This window comes from Toxotes jaculatrix, chromosome 6, assembly GCF_017976425.1.
Source record: "Toxotes jaculatrix isolate fToxJac2 chromosome 6, fToxJac2.pri, whole genome shotgun sequence".
Classification (NCBI taxonomy): Eukaryota; Metazoa; Chordata; class Actinopteri; family Toxotidae; genus Toxotes; species Toxotes jaculatrix.
This window is the reverse complement of record NC_054399.1, coordinates 2,483,785-2,503,697: the sequence shown is the minus strand read 5'-3', so window position 1 is coordinate 2,503,697 and position 19,913 is coordinate 2,483,785. Positions and strand designations below refer to the sequence as shown.

Sequence of the window (19,913 nt, the reverse complement as noted above, 5' to 3'; positions counted from 1 at the left end):
GCGTTGTAGTTGTTAATAATGATCACACATTAGTCTTCATCACAAACTGCTGTCTTAAAGCACCTCTGTAAGTGTTCTCTTGCAGCAATTATGCATCCATGCATTCACAAATGCATGGAACAACAGGCCACAGATAACAGCATAACACTGTTATTATAAGAAAAGGCCAGACGAACAGATGTAGCTGAAAATTCCATGTGGAAAGTCAGAGGAACATCAGAGGAGGCTCAGAATAGTCCGCTGGTTCTCAGTCACACTTGGCCCTGCTGGTTTTTATCCTAGGCAGCAAATCATGGGCTGAATTCCACCTGGGACGCTTGATGAATGCAATTAACTGATAAACTGGCAGTGCCTGTATCCCTGATTGGTCCAAGATGAAGCGCGGTGGTGGTATACATCCTACGCCCAAATCTCCTGCCTTCAGGTTCTCTACACAATCTGAAGGTAGGAGATAATTCCATAAATTAAAAAGGCTGAGGCCTTTAGTCTGAGGAGTTACACACCGTCACTCACAGCTTATACACGCCAGGTTGTAAGAATACATTTATTTTTCCTTCCTCTTGTTTGTACTTGAATTCTTCCTCCCTGTTCAGCCTGCTTCACTCGCGGTGGAACACCCCTGGCTTCCCCCAACTCTGCTGCTCTCAAGCATTTCATGCTCAACGTAAAAGTGTCATTTAAAGCTTGAACTTTTAAACCGGCTAAATGACAGATGTGACATACTGCTGCCATGAGCATTCACATTTGCATAGCAAAGAGCTCCTCCATCATTTTACATTACCTGTCTTTGGAGTCTTTGTGTCTCGGCCAATTAAATCCACAGCGAGAATTTTTCCACCTGCCAGTCTCCATTCCAGCTTTCGGTTCACGTGCTAACAGATGGCACACTAGAGAACACTTCTGGAGAGTCCCTGCTGAGGCAGCTTTTCAAAAGCACTATATTCATAACCACACAACACCTGGTGAGCAAACTGAATAGATCTACAGTATAAGCCACTGAAAAATAAAATAAAATAAGATCTGAATATGATATTTGACAAAATCATTCTAAAACGTTTTATGATAAGTCATTTGTACATCACTCCTCAATCAGCGCCCGCTTCATGCCGTCTAACCACCAGATGGGACGTGGCCGCAAACACTTCAAACGCTCTCCTATGAGCGTGTTAACAACTCATTGTGTGTAAGCTGTCAAGTAATGATGTCAGCTCCGGTGACAGGATGTATTCTGACCTGCGGAGCAGCCGCAAAGACAAGAAATTAATTGGAGACAATCAACCCTGCTGGTTGGCCCTCAACACACGGCTGCTCTGCTTCTCACGCCTCTCCTCTTCTGACCGGAGCTGCTCTCCCAGACAGGGGCTGTTCATATGCAGACAATCTGCTGCCGCAACCCAGTGGAAGCTTTAATTAGTAGAGATCAATAATGGCCACAAGAAGCACGAAGTTTCATCAGGTCACTCCCCAAAAGTAAACCCATAAGTTCTCTGTTCATAATAAGGTCTTGCATTGTCAGAGTTTCAGCGCAGTCATTATACAAAAAACAGAGAGAAGATTAAAAACCTAATATTTTTGCGATCCCACTGGAAAGATAAACCGGTTCATTACACTGTTTCCAAAAGAGAATATCAACGCACTGAAAAGGTTTAATCTAATTTAGATTACAAATGTGATCTACAGTGCAGCACATTCTTCATTATATTAAGGTACACTGCTGTGTAACCCTGTTTCCTGTGAATTAAGGCTGATATGCAACTACAAGTTGGAGTAGTGTAATAAAACTGGAATGTTCATCAGGCTTTCCATGGTTGAACTTACAGTACATTTGAAATGTGAAGTGCAGCCATGTCATGGTTGTATTTTGAATTTCTATGTAAATGCAAAGTTTTTGTTTACAATAATCAACATATTTAGTTAGCAGCTGCTGTTGGCCTCACTGAAACCCAATATATCTGATCGTTTCCAGTGTTGGTGCCCCCTAAAGGTAGTTTTAAAAAAGACACTGTAACAGACAGCACTGGGTCCCACTGTGGTTAACTATAATTTTAATGGCACAGCAATCATGTATTTGCCCCATTGCATGCCCTGCTAATAAGCTCCCTACCTACAGCCACGTAGCATTACTTCCTAAACCAATAAGGATACCATTAGCTAAATAAAACTAGCTAGTGCTTCTATACTCAAGTTGTCATTTCAGCCTCCTCAAATCACGGTCAGGGCTGTAAATAAGATGTCTACTTCAGCGCAAAATCAGGGACTGTTTGGAAAATGAATAACTACGAAATCTGAATGATAAATCTGCCACTGTCGTCATTACAAACCGTGTGTGTGCCATGCTAGAAAGGAGAGCTTGACAGGTGTGAACGACAGTAACTACAGGAGCAAGTGCTTAGAGAGGGGTCAAGTGTCAATGCGTCGTCAAAGAACCAGTATCCACCACAGACACACTCATGTTATTGTGCCTTGGACAGACAATGCACATCTCATGGTCAGGAGACCGTGAAATGTGGCACTGCTCGTGCCGGTCTTTGAAAATAGATGTTAAAGCGTGGGCTGTAAAAGACTAAAAACAATAGGTATTTCAGTCTTTAATTATGTCCCTTTGAAAATTTGCACCTTTGGCAGCGGAGTTGCATTACATTACTTTCTTCATTATACAATGCTAATTGTGTTGGAGGCTATAATTCTGCACCTGCCTACAGTGCCACTTAGCAGCAGTTAGACTGTGGCTAGTCATTCAGTAAATGGGGACAGCTCATTAACTTTGGGGAAATAGATAACATGAACTAGAAATTAATTAGCGGTTGTGTGTGGGTTATTTATCAGTGCAGCCATCAGTGAATCAATCTGAATGGTCATCTGCTAAATATACTGTATTGTTCACGATGCTATCTCCTCAGATACCAATACCGTAAAAGTATTTTGTCTGAAAATGGGATTTTTTAAAATAACAACAGGAAGACAACTGTCTCAGGGGATGGTATAATCTGCTCTGCAGTGGTGAACGAGTACTCGGAGACATTTATAAAATCATCCAGTGAGGGGGAGAGGGAAGCCATAACCTCTTGTGAGATTTATTTGTCATTAGGGTGGGCAGAGGATGATGAACAGGTCCGTAGAGACATTAGCTAATCTCGCTCCAGGTTTGCACTGGAACCTGGCCCTGTCGGATGAATGGATGTACATTAGCTGCTGGTGAAGAGCGGGGACAAACTGCAGACTCTTGTCTCTGTTTGACATTCTGACAGTGATATTTATGGAAAACACGAACATGTGAGCGTGGCTGGATATTTGCCTTTTTATGTTGAAACAGAATTAGAAATGCCTTTGTCAGGCTACAGTAGCCTGTCATGGTTACTCAAAAAGGAAGAGTTCAAGCAAAATAAAAGAAAAATAGAATAAAGAGAATGAAACGATGTACTGAAAGTCTTCAACATTTATAAGTGACACATCGTGGAGTTTGAATCCTATAAGTCCAAGTTATTTCCTACCTCTCTCTAACTTTTCCTACTTCTGTCTGCTCTGTGGCCAGCAGCACTGAGGACACAGATTCATTGTCAGTGTCCTCACCAAGGGCGACTCTCGCTGTTTACAAAGGTCTGAAATATTTAATGAGTTGATTAAACTTTCACTAATGTGAAGAGTCAAACTGATCCATTCTTTTGACCTCTGATGCCCTGTGTGTTACCCTGAGTGGGTCTGGATGTTCCCACCACATGCTCTCCCTAATGGCTCCTCAGTCCAGACCATAATCCATCTTTGATTTTCAATACTTCCTCATTACAGATCACAGAAAGGTTTGAGGCGGTGAGTAGGCGTCGCCTACGTATGCGTATTAGCGATGGCTGGTCAGTGCTGGAAGAAAGAGGATTAGCTTGCCTCTCTGAATGCTAAACAGAACCGAGCAACTTGGTTAAAACCAATATCACAATATTGATAAGAATATTTTTTCACATATTATATAAATTATGATGATGCAAAACTGAAAAATCACCAAAAAACTAACAAAGAACAGCGTTTCTGCTTTTATGCATCACATCAGAGAAATTTTAATTTTCTGCTCAAATTGGCCAACCACAAGAATAAATAAATGAAATTATATCACTAATCGCTAATACACAACATAGGCCTGCTCACTGCCTCAAAATACCTTAATGTTATTTTATTTTCTTGAAAAACCTAAACCTTTTAGAGCAAAGCAGTTTTATCACTCTCTCAAACTAGATGTTGTCTCTTGTCTTTCTCCATGTTTGGACTGACCGGTTGCCACTGAAGCACGTTTTTGCCTGTTCATTAGTGAACTAACTCGCAGGAACTCCCAATGACATTAGTACATGTGGGAGAGTCGCAGCGTACTCTTGGTTTGCGTCTACGTTCTCTGGGCCGCAGCAGAATAACGGGTGGGGTAAAGACTTCAGCGTCTCTTCTCGCTGTCCAGGTTCGTTACTAGAAGAAATACCAAGGATTCTGAAATATTCAGAAAGCAGAACAGATCACCTCCCTCCGGCTAACTGTACCACGGTCGATCATCTGTCACACAGTCAGCAGCAAGACACCAAAGCTAATTAAATGAATGAGGGGGGAAATATCTGCACTATGGCTGCAACTAAGACTGAAGTTAAATCTGATGGGATGGGTGTTCACAGTGTATATTTACTACTTTTCATCTGCAAATATAAAGCCTTTGTTAACCGGACATGGCCACCCCCGTGAAAATAATAGAAATGGTAGATGCAACGGCTGCTCGTCAACCAAGCTTTCAGAGACAGCAGCCTACTGCGACCACAGGAGGCCAGGTACCATCAGATCCTAAATATAAAAACATAATTATAAATATAATATTTATAATTATGTCTTTATTAGTGTATAATCACCTGAAACTAAGGCTTGTTGTGTTTTCATTAGCTTAGAATGAGCCCTTCATATCTATATAGGGAGCAGGTCATCCTCCACGGAGTCTGACATGTTTCACTGCCATATTTCTACAGTAGCCCAGAGCAGACAAACCAAACACTGATTCTAGAGAGGGCCTTTCATGTTTGTACGTTAACTGAAGGCCACAAGTTTTCCTGCACACTTAGAAAGGGAGCCCTGTCAGGGGTATTCAGTTGGCTGCAGTCTGCAGCCTCACAGATAGGCGCCACTGGCCCTGTAACTCAGGGTCCACTTATTAAAATTTGGAGCTTTCAACCTCAGTCTCACGGTTCTAGAGTATATGACTCAAACAGGCCTTAAGTTGAGCTTATTTTATAAAGTGCTTTATTCAGTTTTTTGCCATTTTTACCTTTATTTGAAATCAGAAGAAAGAGAAACATGGAATGAGAGAGAGAGAGAGAGAGAGAGAGAGAGAGAGAGAGATCCTGTGGTTTACATGGTATGGACTTTAACCATCAGGCAACCAGAGCCCTGTCAAATGCACATCTGAGAGGTAAACATCGAACTTGTGCGTCATTAATTCCTCAGTGCTCACACTTCTCACCTGATTGTGACAGACTGAGCAGCTTGTCTCCAACAAAGCTAAGACATTTTTTTTTATCGTCTCCCTGACACTGCGACACACAGCTGTGATTAATTACAGTGAACCAAACACACAAAGAGTTGGCCAGATCAATCAATCACTGTTATGTGCTGAGCCCATTCTGACAGATCCTGACAGCATCTTTTGTAATCAGTGTAGTTAAAAGGTGACGGTCTAAACAAAAGTCTCAATATTTTTTTTTCTGTGTGAAAAGGTGCCAGTTGAAACAGCATGTTCCTTTTGTACTTTTTCCTACTTTTGTACTTTTTTTTTCCTTTTCTGTTTTTCCAGGCAGCTCTGAAAGCCTATTATCTTACTGTGATGGTGTCAGCTTTAAACTGTTTGTGTCTTGACATTATGCACAATAGAGAGAAAAAAAAACACCGCTGGCAATTATAAAGGCATTTTCTCAAAGTCTATGAGTGAGCTACACGTGTAGCCAGGGAACTGGAGTTACACTGAGATAACTCTCCTGTTACAATGCTTAAGATTTTCATACAATAAAGCCCCATTTTTGATCATGGCCAGAAGTTTTTCAGCAGCAGCCAATCATCTTATTTAAATTGAGTAATTACCTCTTTATGTGCAGCATTAGTTTGCAGTGTTACTGGAGCGGTTTGTCATTCGTGTGCTGGACTGAAGTTACTTATTGACAATGGATTCATAAAAAATGGCGCAGTATGTTACTGTTTGTAATTCAACCTCTTTGACATCAGCCTAACTGTTGCTCGCTTTCTGTATCAGAACTGTGTTTAGGTAAAGCTAATGCTAAACAAATGTTTCCTCCTGATGCTGAATCACACTGTTGCCCATAAAGTTGGAATAATTTTGTTTTCAGACACATTTTTAATTTTTGGAAGTGAATAATGGAACAAGGAGAAGCTGCAGGTGACTGGCTGCACACCTCCACCTGCTGAAGAAGTGCCAAGGAAATGTGTGCCTCTGTCACTGTGAACTGTCAGTGTCAGTGCAGTAGTGTTACAAACAGTGTTTCTGAAGAGCCCGTGTGCAGAAATACACTCTTGACATTAACTGTTGTCTGCTCCGCCAACTAATGACCCTGCAGTATCACTGGATTTTGAAAATTTAGTCAACTCAGTCATTAATTTTAATACTGAGACTAAACATGGGGAGATTTTTAGCCAAAGTAAGTGAGTCTGTGTAACGTTTGCTGAACGTAAATAAAAATAAAAAGTGGAGGATAATGATAAGTACAGATATAACAACAGGGGTCTCCTCTCCTGTAAACATTAAACATTGAATACCACCACAGGCAAACATGAGATATATATCCAGTCCAGTGTGGACTCTCGCTCAACATCACTAGCACAAGTATCACTTTACATTCAAGACATGTGCTGTAAGTGCCCCTTGTTGCTTAACCATGGCCCACGACAAGCTTTAAAAAGTCATATTCATTAATGCTCAAGAGGACAAGGTCAAATTACTTTGGTGCACCATCTGCCATCAAAGGGCCAGCATCACAACAAATGACTTTTTAATTTACTTATCTGTGGTTTGCGGTCAGGGGAATTAAAGAAAAAAAAAAAGCTAATTGCCCACATCCTATTTATTGTTGATTCTTTGAAGTTATCCATACAAGTTTATTTAGTCCGCTTTGGCTGGGCAACCAGGGAGGACTGTAGATCTGTGATACACTATAGAATAATAATGCTCTGAGTGAATGAGTCTGTGTGTGTGTGTGTGTGTGTGTGTGTGTGTGTGTGTGTGTGTGTGTGTGTGTGTGTGTGTGTGTGTGTGTGTGTGTGAAAGGAAAAAAAAATGTGAGAAAGAAAGAGTCTGGTAGTCCCTAAAGTAGCTTACTGAAAAGGTCACTGTGTTTATTACCCAGACACTTTGCTGCTGCATTCAGTGGCTGACAGCTGAACAGTGTCGCACACACAACATCCATAAAATGTGAAATTCCTTCTCTAGTCATGATTTTCACTAGTTTATTGAATTATTATTTATAATAATAAATGTATTTATAAACAGTGTGCAATTATAACAAAATGCAGTTTAAGAGTGATATTTTCCAGCTTATGCAATGTATACAAATTTATAATTAATTCATTCTAAAGTTATAACTTTACACCTAAACATATCACAGCAGCCACGTTTGAAGAAACTGAAGAAAATCTGGGCAAGAAAATGTGAATTAATGCTCGTTTCCATTCACAACCATGTAGGAGTTGGTTCATGGAGATAAACAGCAGGTGGTGCTAATTATTCAGGTGCCGTTAAAGCACTGCAGAAGAAGACTGTGGAAAATGATGGAAATACGTTTTCTTCAGCGTAGCTGAAACTTGGCTGACAAGTCTTCGTGTACGTCAAACTTTATTCGCTGTCTTTTTCAAATTTAACATTTTGCATTTCGCCTTTATTGATACACCAGCGTGACCACCTCAGCCAAGCATCAAATCTTTTACTGTGATATTTGTGAAAATTAACAATGGACATACGAAGTTGGCTGAAAACCCAGCTAGTAATAGTCTGAAATAACGAATTAGTTGCAGTAGTAAGGCAATGTGCATAATAATTTTAAACCGACATAGGAGAGAAATCCTTAAAGCAGCTATAATCAGTACTTTTACATTAACAATTGCTTAAGTGACAACTTCTATGTAAAAACTGGTCACTCACTATGACACAACCAATGGCAGTTTCCCTCAGTTTTACTGAGGTTCATGGCATCTTTCAATCAACAGCTGTAGTTTTTTTTATTCACCAAATGGACTATTGATTATTGGTTATAGATTTTAGTTTTTTTAGGTAATAGACGATCAGTATGCAGGGATAAGATGCATTTTCCCCTTTGTGTTCCCCTCTCTGACTCCTTTTCTATTTATCATGTGAGGAAGCTTCAAACTGATCATGTTTAGGTGGTTCACTGTCCATATGTCACCAGACGTCATTAGAACATCAATTATATTTCTATGTGTTACAAGAGACAGGAGAGGATTTAGAGCATAGGTGGAAGTCAATAAATGCACCTGGAATCTGCCACAGGACGAGTGGAAAAACGAAAAACGTGATGAGCTGTTGGAGTCAAAGTGACACATGGAGAAAATGACTCTTAGGTTGTGAGAGAGAGATCAACTCTCTTTTCCACGGCTCAGTGTGTGAGGGCAGCGATGCCTGCCCCTAAGTGACATCCTGTGTACCACAAATATTTATTTTTGGTTTTTTTGGTCGTCTTTTTGTCAGGACAAAACAACAGAGCTTCACTGACTTGGCATCCATACTAAGTATAGCTAAAGACTTTTTGCTAATACTACATGAATAGACCGACCCAGCTCCTCTTATAAGTACAACAGTTTTTACTCATTCTACCCATATTACTCTATCTGTTTCAAATATTATTTATTTCAATATTTCATATTGATAATAATATATCAGGAACTTTTAAGGATGCACATTTGCTAAATTGGGACTTGAAGGACCTTGGTTCTCTGTGTGGCAATTCCTGTGTGGTTATTTGATTAGCTGCACATTTGTTTGGTACGGAAATATCCACCACTAAAGCACAATATAAGCTGAAATGATAATGGCCTTAAAGAAATAGTCAGATACATGAAATAGCCTAATTTGCTTTCTTGTTGAAATCTGTAAACTACAGTAAATTAGAAGCTGAGCCAGCAGCGCGTTAGCTTAGCTTAGCTTAGCATAAGGAACGTCTAGCTCAGTCCAACATTCAAAACTCTGGCTAAAAGCCCCTTTGGAGCTCACTAACTGCACCTTATCTGAGAGAAAAGTGAAAACATACATTTATCAAATGATATCAGTCATTTTTACATTTGGGTTGGTTTGTTTTATGTGCATTTTTAAACAGAGCCAGGATAGCAATTCTCCCCTTCTCCCAATGTTCACGCTAAGCTAACTGCTTCCTGTACCTAGCTACTTAGTCCCCTCAAAATGAGAGTGTTGTTGATTTCTTTCACATAAGAAAGATAATAAGCCCTTTCTCCAAAATATCAAGGCTGGTTCTGGCAGTTTATTTTGAGGCCTTTCTCGTAGAGCGACTCTGTGTCAGTGTCTGGTTTTAATACCTTTGTGCTCATACAGTAAGATGCAATTCTAAATAAACGTTTATTAAATCAAATCATTGCTAATTAACTCACACTTGGCATACCTGCTAGTGTGTTATTCCAGCTGTGGAGTGCTGCTTGGTTTCTGGGGGTCAAGGCAACACACTGCATAATGAATCTGGTTTGTGTCGTCTGCTGAGTGCTCTGTACTCGATGGACACTTAACAGGATACACAGCCAGTGCAAAGAGAGTCAGAGCAAACATCAGTGGTCTGTTCGTTACTTATCATACGTTATTTGTGTTTGAACTTTAAATCTGCATCAACTGATATTTTTAGAGCGACACACTGAGAACACAGCGTTATCACATTATCGCCTTAAAGTTGACGTGGTGAACATGTTAGCAAACTGTTGCCTGTTTACACATCCAGCCGACACATTAGCAACATTAGCATTTACTTGGAGCCGTGTTTGTGTCTACCTGATGACTGTATCTCCAATGTTAGCTTTATTAGCGCTAACTTTGTTTGTCTGCTTGTTGATGCTGGACAGTGAGTTTATTAGAGAGGCTGGTTGTACAGGGCTGTACAACCAAAACAGAGAGCTTAAAGATGCTAAAACACTCCGCAGAGCTGAAAGGAACTGCAGTGTCATGTGATGGATCTCACTGGGTTCATACACAAAGTCATTTGATTTAGTGTTAATATATAATATTGATTATAGAAGTTTTAAAGATGTTTATCTCTTAACAGAAACAAGTCCACCAACACCAGTCGCACTGTATTAACTTGAAGATAACATGTACGTTTTAAAAATCCTAATGACACAGTTAACTGGGTTAGTTAGCCAGACGCCAGCGGCTCTGCCACCTCATCAGGGGCAGACAGGGGCAGAATTACTAAATGTTTCACAGACCTGATGATCATGACAACAAATGTGGAAGACAAAGAATCACGGTCACAAGCTGTGGCTGAGGTAACAATCATGTCCGAGGCACTGTTTCCTGCTGAGGCTGTGACTCTACAACACAACAGTGTGTCCGTGTAAACTGGACAGCTTCTTACAGTGACCTGCTGCTGATATATATGCTGTTACACTTCATTTTCTCAGATGGATGAAAAACCTGACCTCCTGCAACCCTCTGAGCTGCGGTTACTGTGGTCTGTCACCAATTTGTGCTTCATCAGTTGTGTGTTTGGAAATCAGCACAAACCTTGTTTTTTTTTGGTTTTTTTTACAGAGGCAGCAGCTACATTTATCTTGCAAGAAAAAAACTGTGGAAATATTTCATATAAAGCCCAACTCCCAACTCTGTATCCATCATAACTCATATACCAGGATATGAATCTAGACACCAGAGGACACTTTCCGAACCCTGGACGAGCATAATAGAATACTGGCTCATCAGAACCAACAAACAACACATTGTCTGATCATCTCATATGTGACATGAGAAGATAGAAAAAGCACAAGAGTCATTGAACTGTAGAACTCCTCATATCTCTCTCCTCCACTCAAAGTTTCAATCTCCAAAGTAATTTATATTCATGAGGATATGCTGATGAGTTCCATCCTGACCTTTGTTACTGTAGGTCAGCGGGTGAGTGACAAACATCTGAAAAACAGGGTACTTTTCTCTTTGCTTGAAGCCAAAAAGTTTACTGTTTGCCTATTAATATTAATCCTTAGACACATAAATGAGGTGAAAATGACTTTGTCATTTTCCATGTATTCCTCATATGTGTTAGAATCGTGTGTGTTAGCTGTGACAAATAAACTTTACAAATCTAGAACAAGTATTGAATAGAATTCAATTATGAAGACAGGATGTTTATTGTGAATAAAAAACTACTAATATTGGTTCTGATTTTGAACATTGATGTTGTATACCGTTTCCAGTGACAGGCACATCTAAGGGTTAACCTTGTTACAGACACACAATGAGCTGTTACAGCTCCTTACAACCATATTACAAAAAGCACAGTGATGGCACCTACATCACTGTAGTGTTATAACCAAACTTATAGTGACAAATGACTGTTGTTGTAAGACATCTTCGTGCTTCTAGCAGCTCATTCATAACCTCACTGCACTACTTTTATATATAAGCTGTTGTATAGGAGTCTATGATATCGGTGCAAATTAAATATTTGACTCATATCTCACTAAATGTTCTGGTTTTTCTATCTGCATCTAGTTAGGTAAATAAATATTCACCAAAACATGAGACAGGGACAGAAGTGACAGAATACCTCCGATATCCGGCCGCAGTTTCTTATCATATTCTTTCAGTAAATTGTTGAGTATTTCCGTGGCGTCGGTCTCCTGTGATTTAGGAGCCAGCATTTGGTTCACAGTGACATCCTCATAGTCTCCTTCGTACTCCAGTGTTAGAGAGCTGTAAAGGTAAAACGACAAAAGGTGGCTGAGCACAGCGGAGGCTCTGACACAGGGTTCAAACAGGCGATGCCGTGCAGTGTTTCCTGCACAGTGGATGGATGTGAACGTTATGACAGTGTCACTGTGGGTCGTTCAGAAAAACTTAAGCCAAACATAAAGTTTTCTGCAGTGAGAATGGTGCTTCACATACAACATCTTTACACAGACGCCTTAAACAAAAGACTTACCGCGCATGAAGGACGGACAGAAGTAAGACACAGGCCAGTAATTTGGATGACATGTTTCTCTCAGGGCGACAACAAGTGGAGATGTGTTAGAGGACGGTGCGTATCGGTGTCTGGACGCGAAGCTGCTCAGAGAAGAGCGAGGGAAAAGCGCCTCAGAGTTTGTAATCCCACAGAAAATTCAATCATTGTTCGAATCAGACGTTTGCAAATTCTCTCTCTTCCTCTCGATCGTTTTCAGGCGAAGGAGCAGCCTCTCGCTCGTCAGGGTTGCAGTTGTATCCTCGATTGCGGACTGCTGGTCGTACGCAGGTGCGCACACTGAGTGCATCCACCGAAAGCCCCCAATTCATCAAAAACTCCTCCATGGGTAAGTCTGCGTCACTCCACTTTTCTGAAGGACTACTTCGCAGTTCTGCTAAGAACTGTTCCAGCTGCAGAAACAGACTCTCTCCCTGATGTGTGTGTGATAGCTGCCAAAAGATGTGCAAAATAAAGATAAAACACGCCTTTGTACCTGGGTTTGAAAGAAAGAACAAAAGAATGGAATATTCTGGAACAATGTTTTAATATAAAACTTATTGTACTTTACCTTAAAATATATAAATCTGTAATAATTTTAATTACATTCCAGGTACCAGCATTTTCAGATCCTTCATAGAGAAAAAAAAAAGAATTGTAAATATGCTTCTTCTTTTCAAAATTTTATCATTCACATTTTTAAAGTTTGAAATAATTTATTAATTGATTTATCTGTGATTTACCTGCCGTTTGAGTGCAGGTGATGTGGCTTCTTTAGAATATTTATTTAAAAACCTTGAATATCAATGTGCTGCAAGAACTACCAAAAGCTACTAAATGGCATTCAGCCTAATGCAGTACAAAGCCATCTTTGTAGCAGTGTTTGTAACTGTAATTGAGGGCTCTTGTTGGTTTGCATTTAGATGGTCTATCTCCTGTACCTTGCAGTGGTGTGTAATTAGTGGTAGAGATTTCATTCTTAAAGGTGCACTGCAGCAATTTAGTATTAAGTTTCCATGAAGCTGGAAGACTCAGAAGAGACAGGTTTAAAAAATATGGGTAGAGGCCAAGATATACTGACTTTTAGTCACTAGAATAGAAAACATATACTTGGACCTAAATTTCCCACAGTGCACATTCTTTCAAACCCCCACAGAAAATTTGAAGCCTCAACCCAAAGCTGAGATAACCCCGATGACATCATCAGATAACCCTGATGACATCATCTGACAGGTGAAATCAGTGCAGTGCGGCATTAAATTAAAGTTGTATTATCTTCAGAAACAAATAAAAACAAAAAGTCTGGTGAAAATGATGAGTCATAACACAAATGACCACATGTTGTACATGAAGGTACCTTCTGTCAGTATCATGAAGTGGTCCCTTCCAGCAGCCTTTCTCTGAAGGTTTCTCTCCAGAGAACAATGCAACTGTCCCCCGGCCCTGCTCAGCTGTCATATGAAACGAATGGACGACTCGGGCTGAGCCTGAGCGGAGCCCCTGTGCACCAAGAACGAAAGGGGCAACTGCATTTTCTCCCTCTGTCAGCCCCTCGTGTTCTCTCACTGTCACATATAGAAGATTCTTGAAGGGTGGAAATTAACAGCAGAGATAAATAATGCCCTGATGACTTAGATAACACTGTGTTTCATAAATATAGTTTCATTTTGTTCTCACGGCACCAAACCATGCAAATCATGTCTTTACAGCATCACACTGAGACTAATAACAGTTTCTCCCGACAAAAGCACAAACCTCTTCCACATGGAGAACGAGGGCACAGCCACAGCACCATCCAGAGACGGGTTCAATACGCTGTTTAACAGGCAGTGTGATGCTCCGACACCAGTCCTGTCCGCAGTGCTGACTGCTGTCGTCCTCTGGTGGTAACAAAGAGACATGCAGGCACTAGAAAGTGAACAGTTGTGGGATTGTAGTCAGGGCTTGAACCAGAGAGGGAGGGAACCAGAGCGGCAGGATGAGCTGAAACAAACATGGCCAGGACATGCATCATCCACACCAATCACCTGGGACCTTCATGCTTCGTTAACGCGTGAGTTGTGTACTGTCCAGTTTTAAGCATTCAGAATATTTAGTTGTATATTAAAAGAAACTGAGCCAAAACTATTGAACGTCACGGTACATAGCCATGGTGTTTGGATGAAAATGACGGCACCATCTTTACAAGCAAATGTTACACAACATTTGTTGTCATGCGCCATTTGAAATGTGTAGAATGTAATAACTAATAGCTCAAAGTGGCCGTTCAGTGCTTCACGTTCTTGTTTATGAGCTATGCATCAGTGCACTAAGATCACAGACCTCTACATGTTTCATTAATCATTTACAATTATACTTTTCAAAGTTATGGAATATACCAATAAGCATATAGGACAACACTGTGTGAGCAAACATGCAACCACAGAATTAAATTAGACATTTCTGAACAGTGTGCACTGATTGGCAGAAACTGAAGGGAGCAGGATTTTGTGTTGATTAGAGTAAAGGTCACACAGATCATGTCAGGATTTACAAAGTGAAATGTAGAAATACTGCTGAGAATAGACAGTTTGGATTGTTTTCAGTCAAACCTTTCAGACTGAAACATGCTGAAGAAGATAAGGCTGAATGATTTGCTTTAACTTTCTTTTCTTACTTTTTTATAATCTTGTTTTTGTGCAGTTTTTGACCCCATCCTTTGTGACACTTGCCTTGATTTAGTTTTTTAAAATTTCTTCCCTGTTTTATTAGTTTTCCGTCCATTTCTTCTTTTCATTCTTTACCTGACAGTTTGTAACAGTGGCTTCAAAGAGCTGTATTCATTTAAAAAGTGTTTTTCAGCCACATGTAATTACAGGCTGGGAATCAAGGTCGCCTGGTATTTTCTTTGTTAAATTTCAGTTCTCCAGCAGAAACTTTACTCCAGCAGAAATAGATTTTCCAGTTGATAGTACTGCAGCCTCATTACGTACAACTCTTGACTCTGTTGCCCCTCTGAAAAAGAAAGTCATAAATCAGAGGAAGCTAGCTCCATGGTACGATTCGCAAATACGTACTGTAAAGCAGATATCACAAAAGAAAGGAAGTGGCTATCCTCTAATTTAGAAGAATTCCACCTAGCCTGGAAAGACAGCTTCATAACGTATAAAAAAGCCCTTCGTAAGGCAAGAACCACCTATTATTCATCATTAATGGAGGAAAACAAGAACAACCCACGGTTTCTTTTCAGCGCTGTAGCCAGGCTGACAAAGAGTCATAGCTCTGTCGAGCCATGCATTCCTCTGGCTCTCACTAGTGATGACTTTATGAGTTTCTTTACCGACAAAATAGTAGATATTAGAGATAGAATCCATCTCATCCCGTCTACAACTGTTAATGATGTGGGTGTGTCAAGAACAGCAACTTTAGAAATGTCTGCCAGTCCTGATGTTGTTAGTCTGTTTCTCTCCCATAGACCTCGCTGAGTTGACTTCAGTAGTTTCTAAATCTAAACCATCAACATGTGTTTTGGATCCTATCCCAACCAGACTTCTCAGAGATGTTTTGCCTTTGATTGGCACTTCCATATCAGATCAGGTAAATCTGTCTTTAGTATCAGAAAATGTTCCACAGGCTTTTAAGATTGCAGTTATCAGACCTCTACTTAAAAATCCTTTTCTTGACCCTGGCACTTTAGCAAACTATAGACCTGTATCCAATCTCCCCTTTACTACTAAATTCTTGAAAAGGCTGTTGTAACTCAATTATGTGACCATCTGCATAGGACCAGTTTGTTTGAAGTTCAATGGACTCGTCTCGATACTTGTCCTATTAGATCTCAGTGCTGCATTTGACACTATTGATCACAATGTTCTTTTGGAAATTGTTTCTGAAATTGAATTGAATTGAATTCTTCAATATTTTGTAGACTTCCTTTGCAAATGACACAAGGAGGGATATGTGATTTGATGTTTCTTGAAAATAACTGTGAGGGTTTCATCTTAAAATCAATGCAGTGATATAATCAAGAAAAGAGTTTCATCGTTAGTATTTTGAGGCAGTGCAGTGACCGAGACACTGCACTGTACAAGGTTAATGAAAAGATAAGGTCAGTTTAATGCAAAAACATGATGTAGCTTCACATGAAATGATGTTACAGTGCCCTGCAGAGGAGAGGCAGATTCACACTTGAATCTGTGGCTGAAAGTGCTTGTTCAGCGATCCACAAATCGAGTTACATAAGTGAGCTACATGCATGGGCTATAGATATTTTGTACATTGATAAAGTTGCCTCAGTATATGTCTGAACATAAGGTACAGCAAGTGTCCTTACATCCCTTCTGACTAAGCTGTTTTGAAGACATTTCATAAATATTACCTATAATGAATGGAGCCTTATATTAGATTTTCTTACCCCACAAGTTTTTTATTTACTCTTAACTCTTTCACAGTTCATCCACTACAAACAAACATGAAATAGCAATGTATACCATGTACATGCCACTGAATGTGCATCTCCTGATTTAGCTGTTTTACGGCATCAGTCTGTAAAATTTCCACTTGTTCGTCGGCTGCATCAGTATGTCGTGTGTAAATGTGTATGTACAGTCAGCAAGAAAGAGAACACTGATAACATGGAACATGTTTTGATGGAGCCGTGGTGGAGGATCAGTGAGGACATTTCTCTCCACCAGTGTATACTGCAGCCCATCTTTACTTCTCAAGCTCTATACTATGATTGATGTCATTTGGTGGCATCAGTGACAGCTTAATTTGGTGCAGAGTATGGGCATGCTGAATGGAAAAGCAACTTAAATGGAGCTAAATCCTTGACAAACAGATGTGAGCCAGATGTTACCACCATAGAGACCCCCAAGATGGATTTAACAGTCCACCAACTGTAGAGGCTGCATGATCTGGATGTGCATGTGAATAATCAAAGGAGAAACAGCACGTGCAGGCCGTTGTTCTATCAAGCAAGATTAAGCCAGCGTTTTATCACGTCCACATATGAACTGTACTGTAGGTTCATGCTTTATCTACTGAATTATATTGTGGCTCTCTGTGTGTATTTCTCTGTCATCTCACAGGAGAGAAGTAATGAAACGTGATTATCGGTGTCAGTCATGACCTGATGCTTAAAACAGGACACTCCATGCCATAAGCCATGCTACAGTTGACACGCTAAAGGCTTTTCAGGTCTCAGTATCACTGAGCTGTTTGACCATTAACAGTCGACAGGTGGAGTCAGTGAAGCTTTATTTGGAATCAGGTATGCATAACAATTAAGAAAGACGAAGAAGTTGAGATTTTAATAGTGACTCAGACCCTTACTTTGGTCAGCTGCACAGGCCTTTTACATAAAAAAGACAAAATTTAAATAAGATAAAATACATAAATTAATAAAATGAAATAAACATGGTCACAGAGCTTGGTGCTTCTGAAGAGAGAAGGTCAGAGCTGAATCAGAGTATAGTCATATATAGAAAAAGACTATTGCCAAAAGATAAAATCTGGATAAAAAGACATCAACTAAATGAAGGTCAAATGAAAACATATTCCCATAAACAGAAGTCATTCTTCATATGAGCATTATTTATTGCTTCAGATATTTGCATTCAAAGAACAGCCTGTACCTAAAAGTCACTTAAATGTAATAATAATACAATACAACTGGTGTGCTCCATAAAGGTATTAAATAGTGGCAGGCCACACAGAAGGCATAAAGTCACATGAGTAGATCACGCTGATATTTAAACTGTTCATTGAGCCATAGAGACAAGAGGCTTAAAACGTAATTCTGGGAAAACTACAAAGACTGCAAACTAACTCTGCAGAAGTGAATGTAGTGCATGCAGCCTTCGCAGTGAGAGTCATGCAGGAAGCTTTACTTTATGAGGTCTAATGGTGACTTTAAGAGTGTTTGGGGTTATTCCAATAAAGTAATACCTACCACCGTTATGTCGGTACACTCAAAATGAGGCTACAGCCTGACAACAGCATAAGCAGGAGGAAACAGCTAGCCTGTCTCTGTTAAAGGTAAAACAATCAACCTACCAACACAACTAAAACACAATGATTAACAGCTAATCCTAAATACAAAAAAAAAAACAAGCTGTGGCTGTGAGCTCTATTCAAACTAATGCTACGTTTGAACTAGCGTGCTAGAACTAGCGTGTGAGTCTTTTCAGTTACTGTCCACTACACGTCAAACAGGTGAGATACATCATGTTAAATTAGCCAGCATCAGAGGTGCTGGTAGGCTACTGTTTCCTCTATTCTTCATGCTAAGCTAAGCTAAGCTAACTGTTGTCTGGCTGTAGCTTCATATTTATCGTACGGACATGGCAGTGCTATCAGTCTTATTTAACTGCCAGGAAAGAAGCTAATTAGCATATTTCCCAAAAAGTCAAAGTATCCCTTTAACGGACTAACCTGTTTCCAGTCTTTATGCTAAGCTAACCGGTTGCTGGCGGTAGCTTTACATTTGCTATGCAGGCATGTGAGTGGTATCAATCGTCTCCTCTAACTCTTGGAAAGAAAGCAAATAAACACATTTCTCATTAAAATCATATGAATACAGTTTTGCCTGAAACCATAAAAGCAGCAACTTTAACATGATTTAAAATCGTTATGGTCAAAATACAACAGCCTTGTCACTGTGACTTTCTGTCTCTAATGAGCCTGGTAACCTGATAAGCTCAAGTCAGTCTCTTAACTACAGAATTTAAATTATGAAAATTCAAAAAAAAAAAAAAAAAAGATCCTGCTCAAAGCATCCAAGTATTTATCAAGAATATCTGCAAGTTATCATCAAAGCTTATAGAAACAACAAACTTATCTAAAAAAAAGAAAAAGTTTAAAAAAGCGTTTCTAAAGCTCAAGCTATTCTTTTTTCAATAGCCAGTCAATGAAGCACTAGACTAGAGTAATACTGTGTATATGCATAACATAGAAGCTAACCTTACTGGCTTAGTGGTGCTTTTCTAAAAGCAGGGCATATATACATGTTTGTTCAACTACAACCATACGTACATACATACAGGATTCCTTTACATGGTCACCTGGAAACAGAAGCTGCCACCATCACTTTAGCTTGAAATCTGTCCCTGTTTAATATCTACATAAACAGAAAAATCAAATTAATGGACAAGTGGCCATTCTATGTCCAGAAAAGTACCACAAAATGAGCACAAAGAGACAACTGTTAAATGAAAGTTTTAAAACTGTCTTCTGAAAAAGTAATTGCAGGAGATTTCAGTGCATTCATAATGAGTTATCACACTCTGAAGGCAACACATTTAGCATGGCTATTCATCTGCTTTTAACAAGGAAGCAAAGTTCCATGTGCCTGGGCCCAGCCTCGCATACCTGGACCTCCAGCCCATTTGTACAAAGTAAGAGTTACAAAGATAAAAGCCGGTTTTGAGTAATAACACAGTAAAAATGTTGTTTTGCATAGCATTTGGCCTTGATTTACCATCATCTACTGTAGACTCAAGGAGAAAATATGAATGCCAAATGCTAATATTTCAAAAAAAAAAAATCTGAATTTGGCAAAAACTAATCAGTGATTGAGTTCTAAAATGAGATAAACTAATTTTCTTAAGGAAAAGTTGTTAATCCTACACTCAAGGCAAACATGGCAACATTTTCCTGAAGCGACAGACGTGCAGTGTAACCCAATGACCTACAAAACAACAAAAAAAAAAAACATCTATGATACAAGGACTAAGTGCTTGG

At 39.6% G+C, this 19,913-nt stretch overlaps 1 protein-coding gene across 3 annotated transcripts in view; it reads right to left on the bottom strand.

Moving 5' to 3' along the window:
• Positions 1–12,226, bottom strand: part of LOC121183307 (gamma-aminobutyric acid receptor subunit gamma-3) — a 36,602-nt gene extending 24,376 nt beyond the window's left edge. For all 3 annotated transcript variants that reach the window (XM_041040329.1, XM_041040328.1, XM_041040330.1), the window contains exons 1-2: positions 12,174–12,226; positions 11,799–11,944 (exon numbers count right to left, since the gene is read on the bottom strand). In XM_041040329.1, coding sequence (XP_040896263.1) covers positions 11,799–11,944; positions 12,174–12,226 — 199 coding nt within the window. The remainder of the gene's footprint in view (positions 1–11,798; positions 11,945–12,173) is intronic.
• Positions 12,227–19,913: the final 7,687 nt, after the last annotated feature.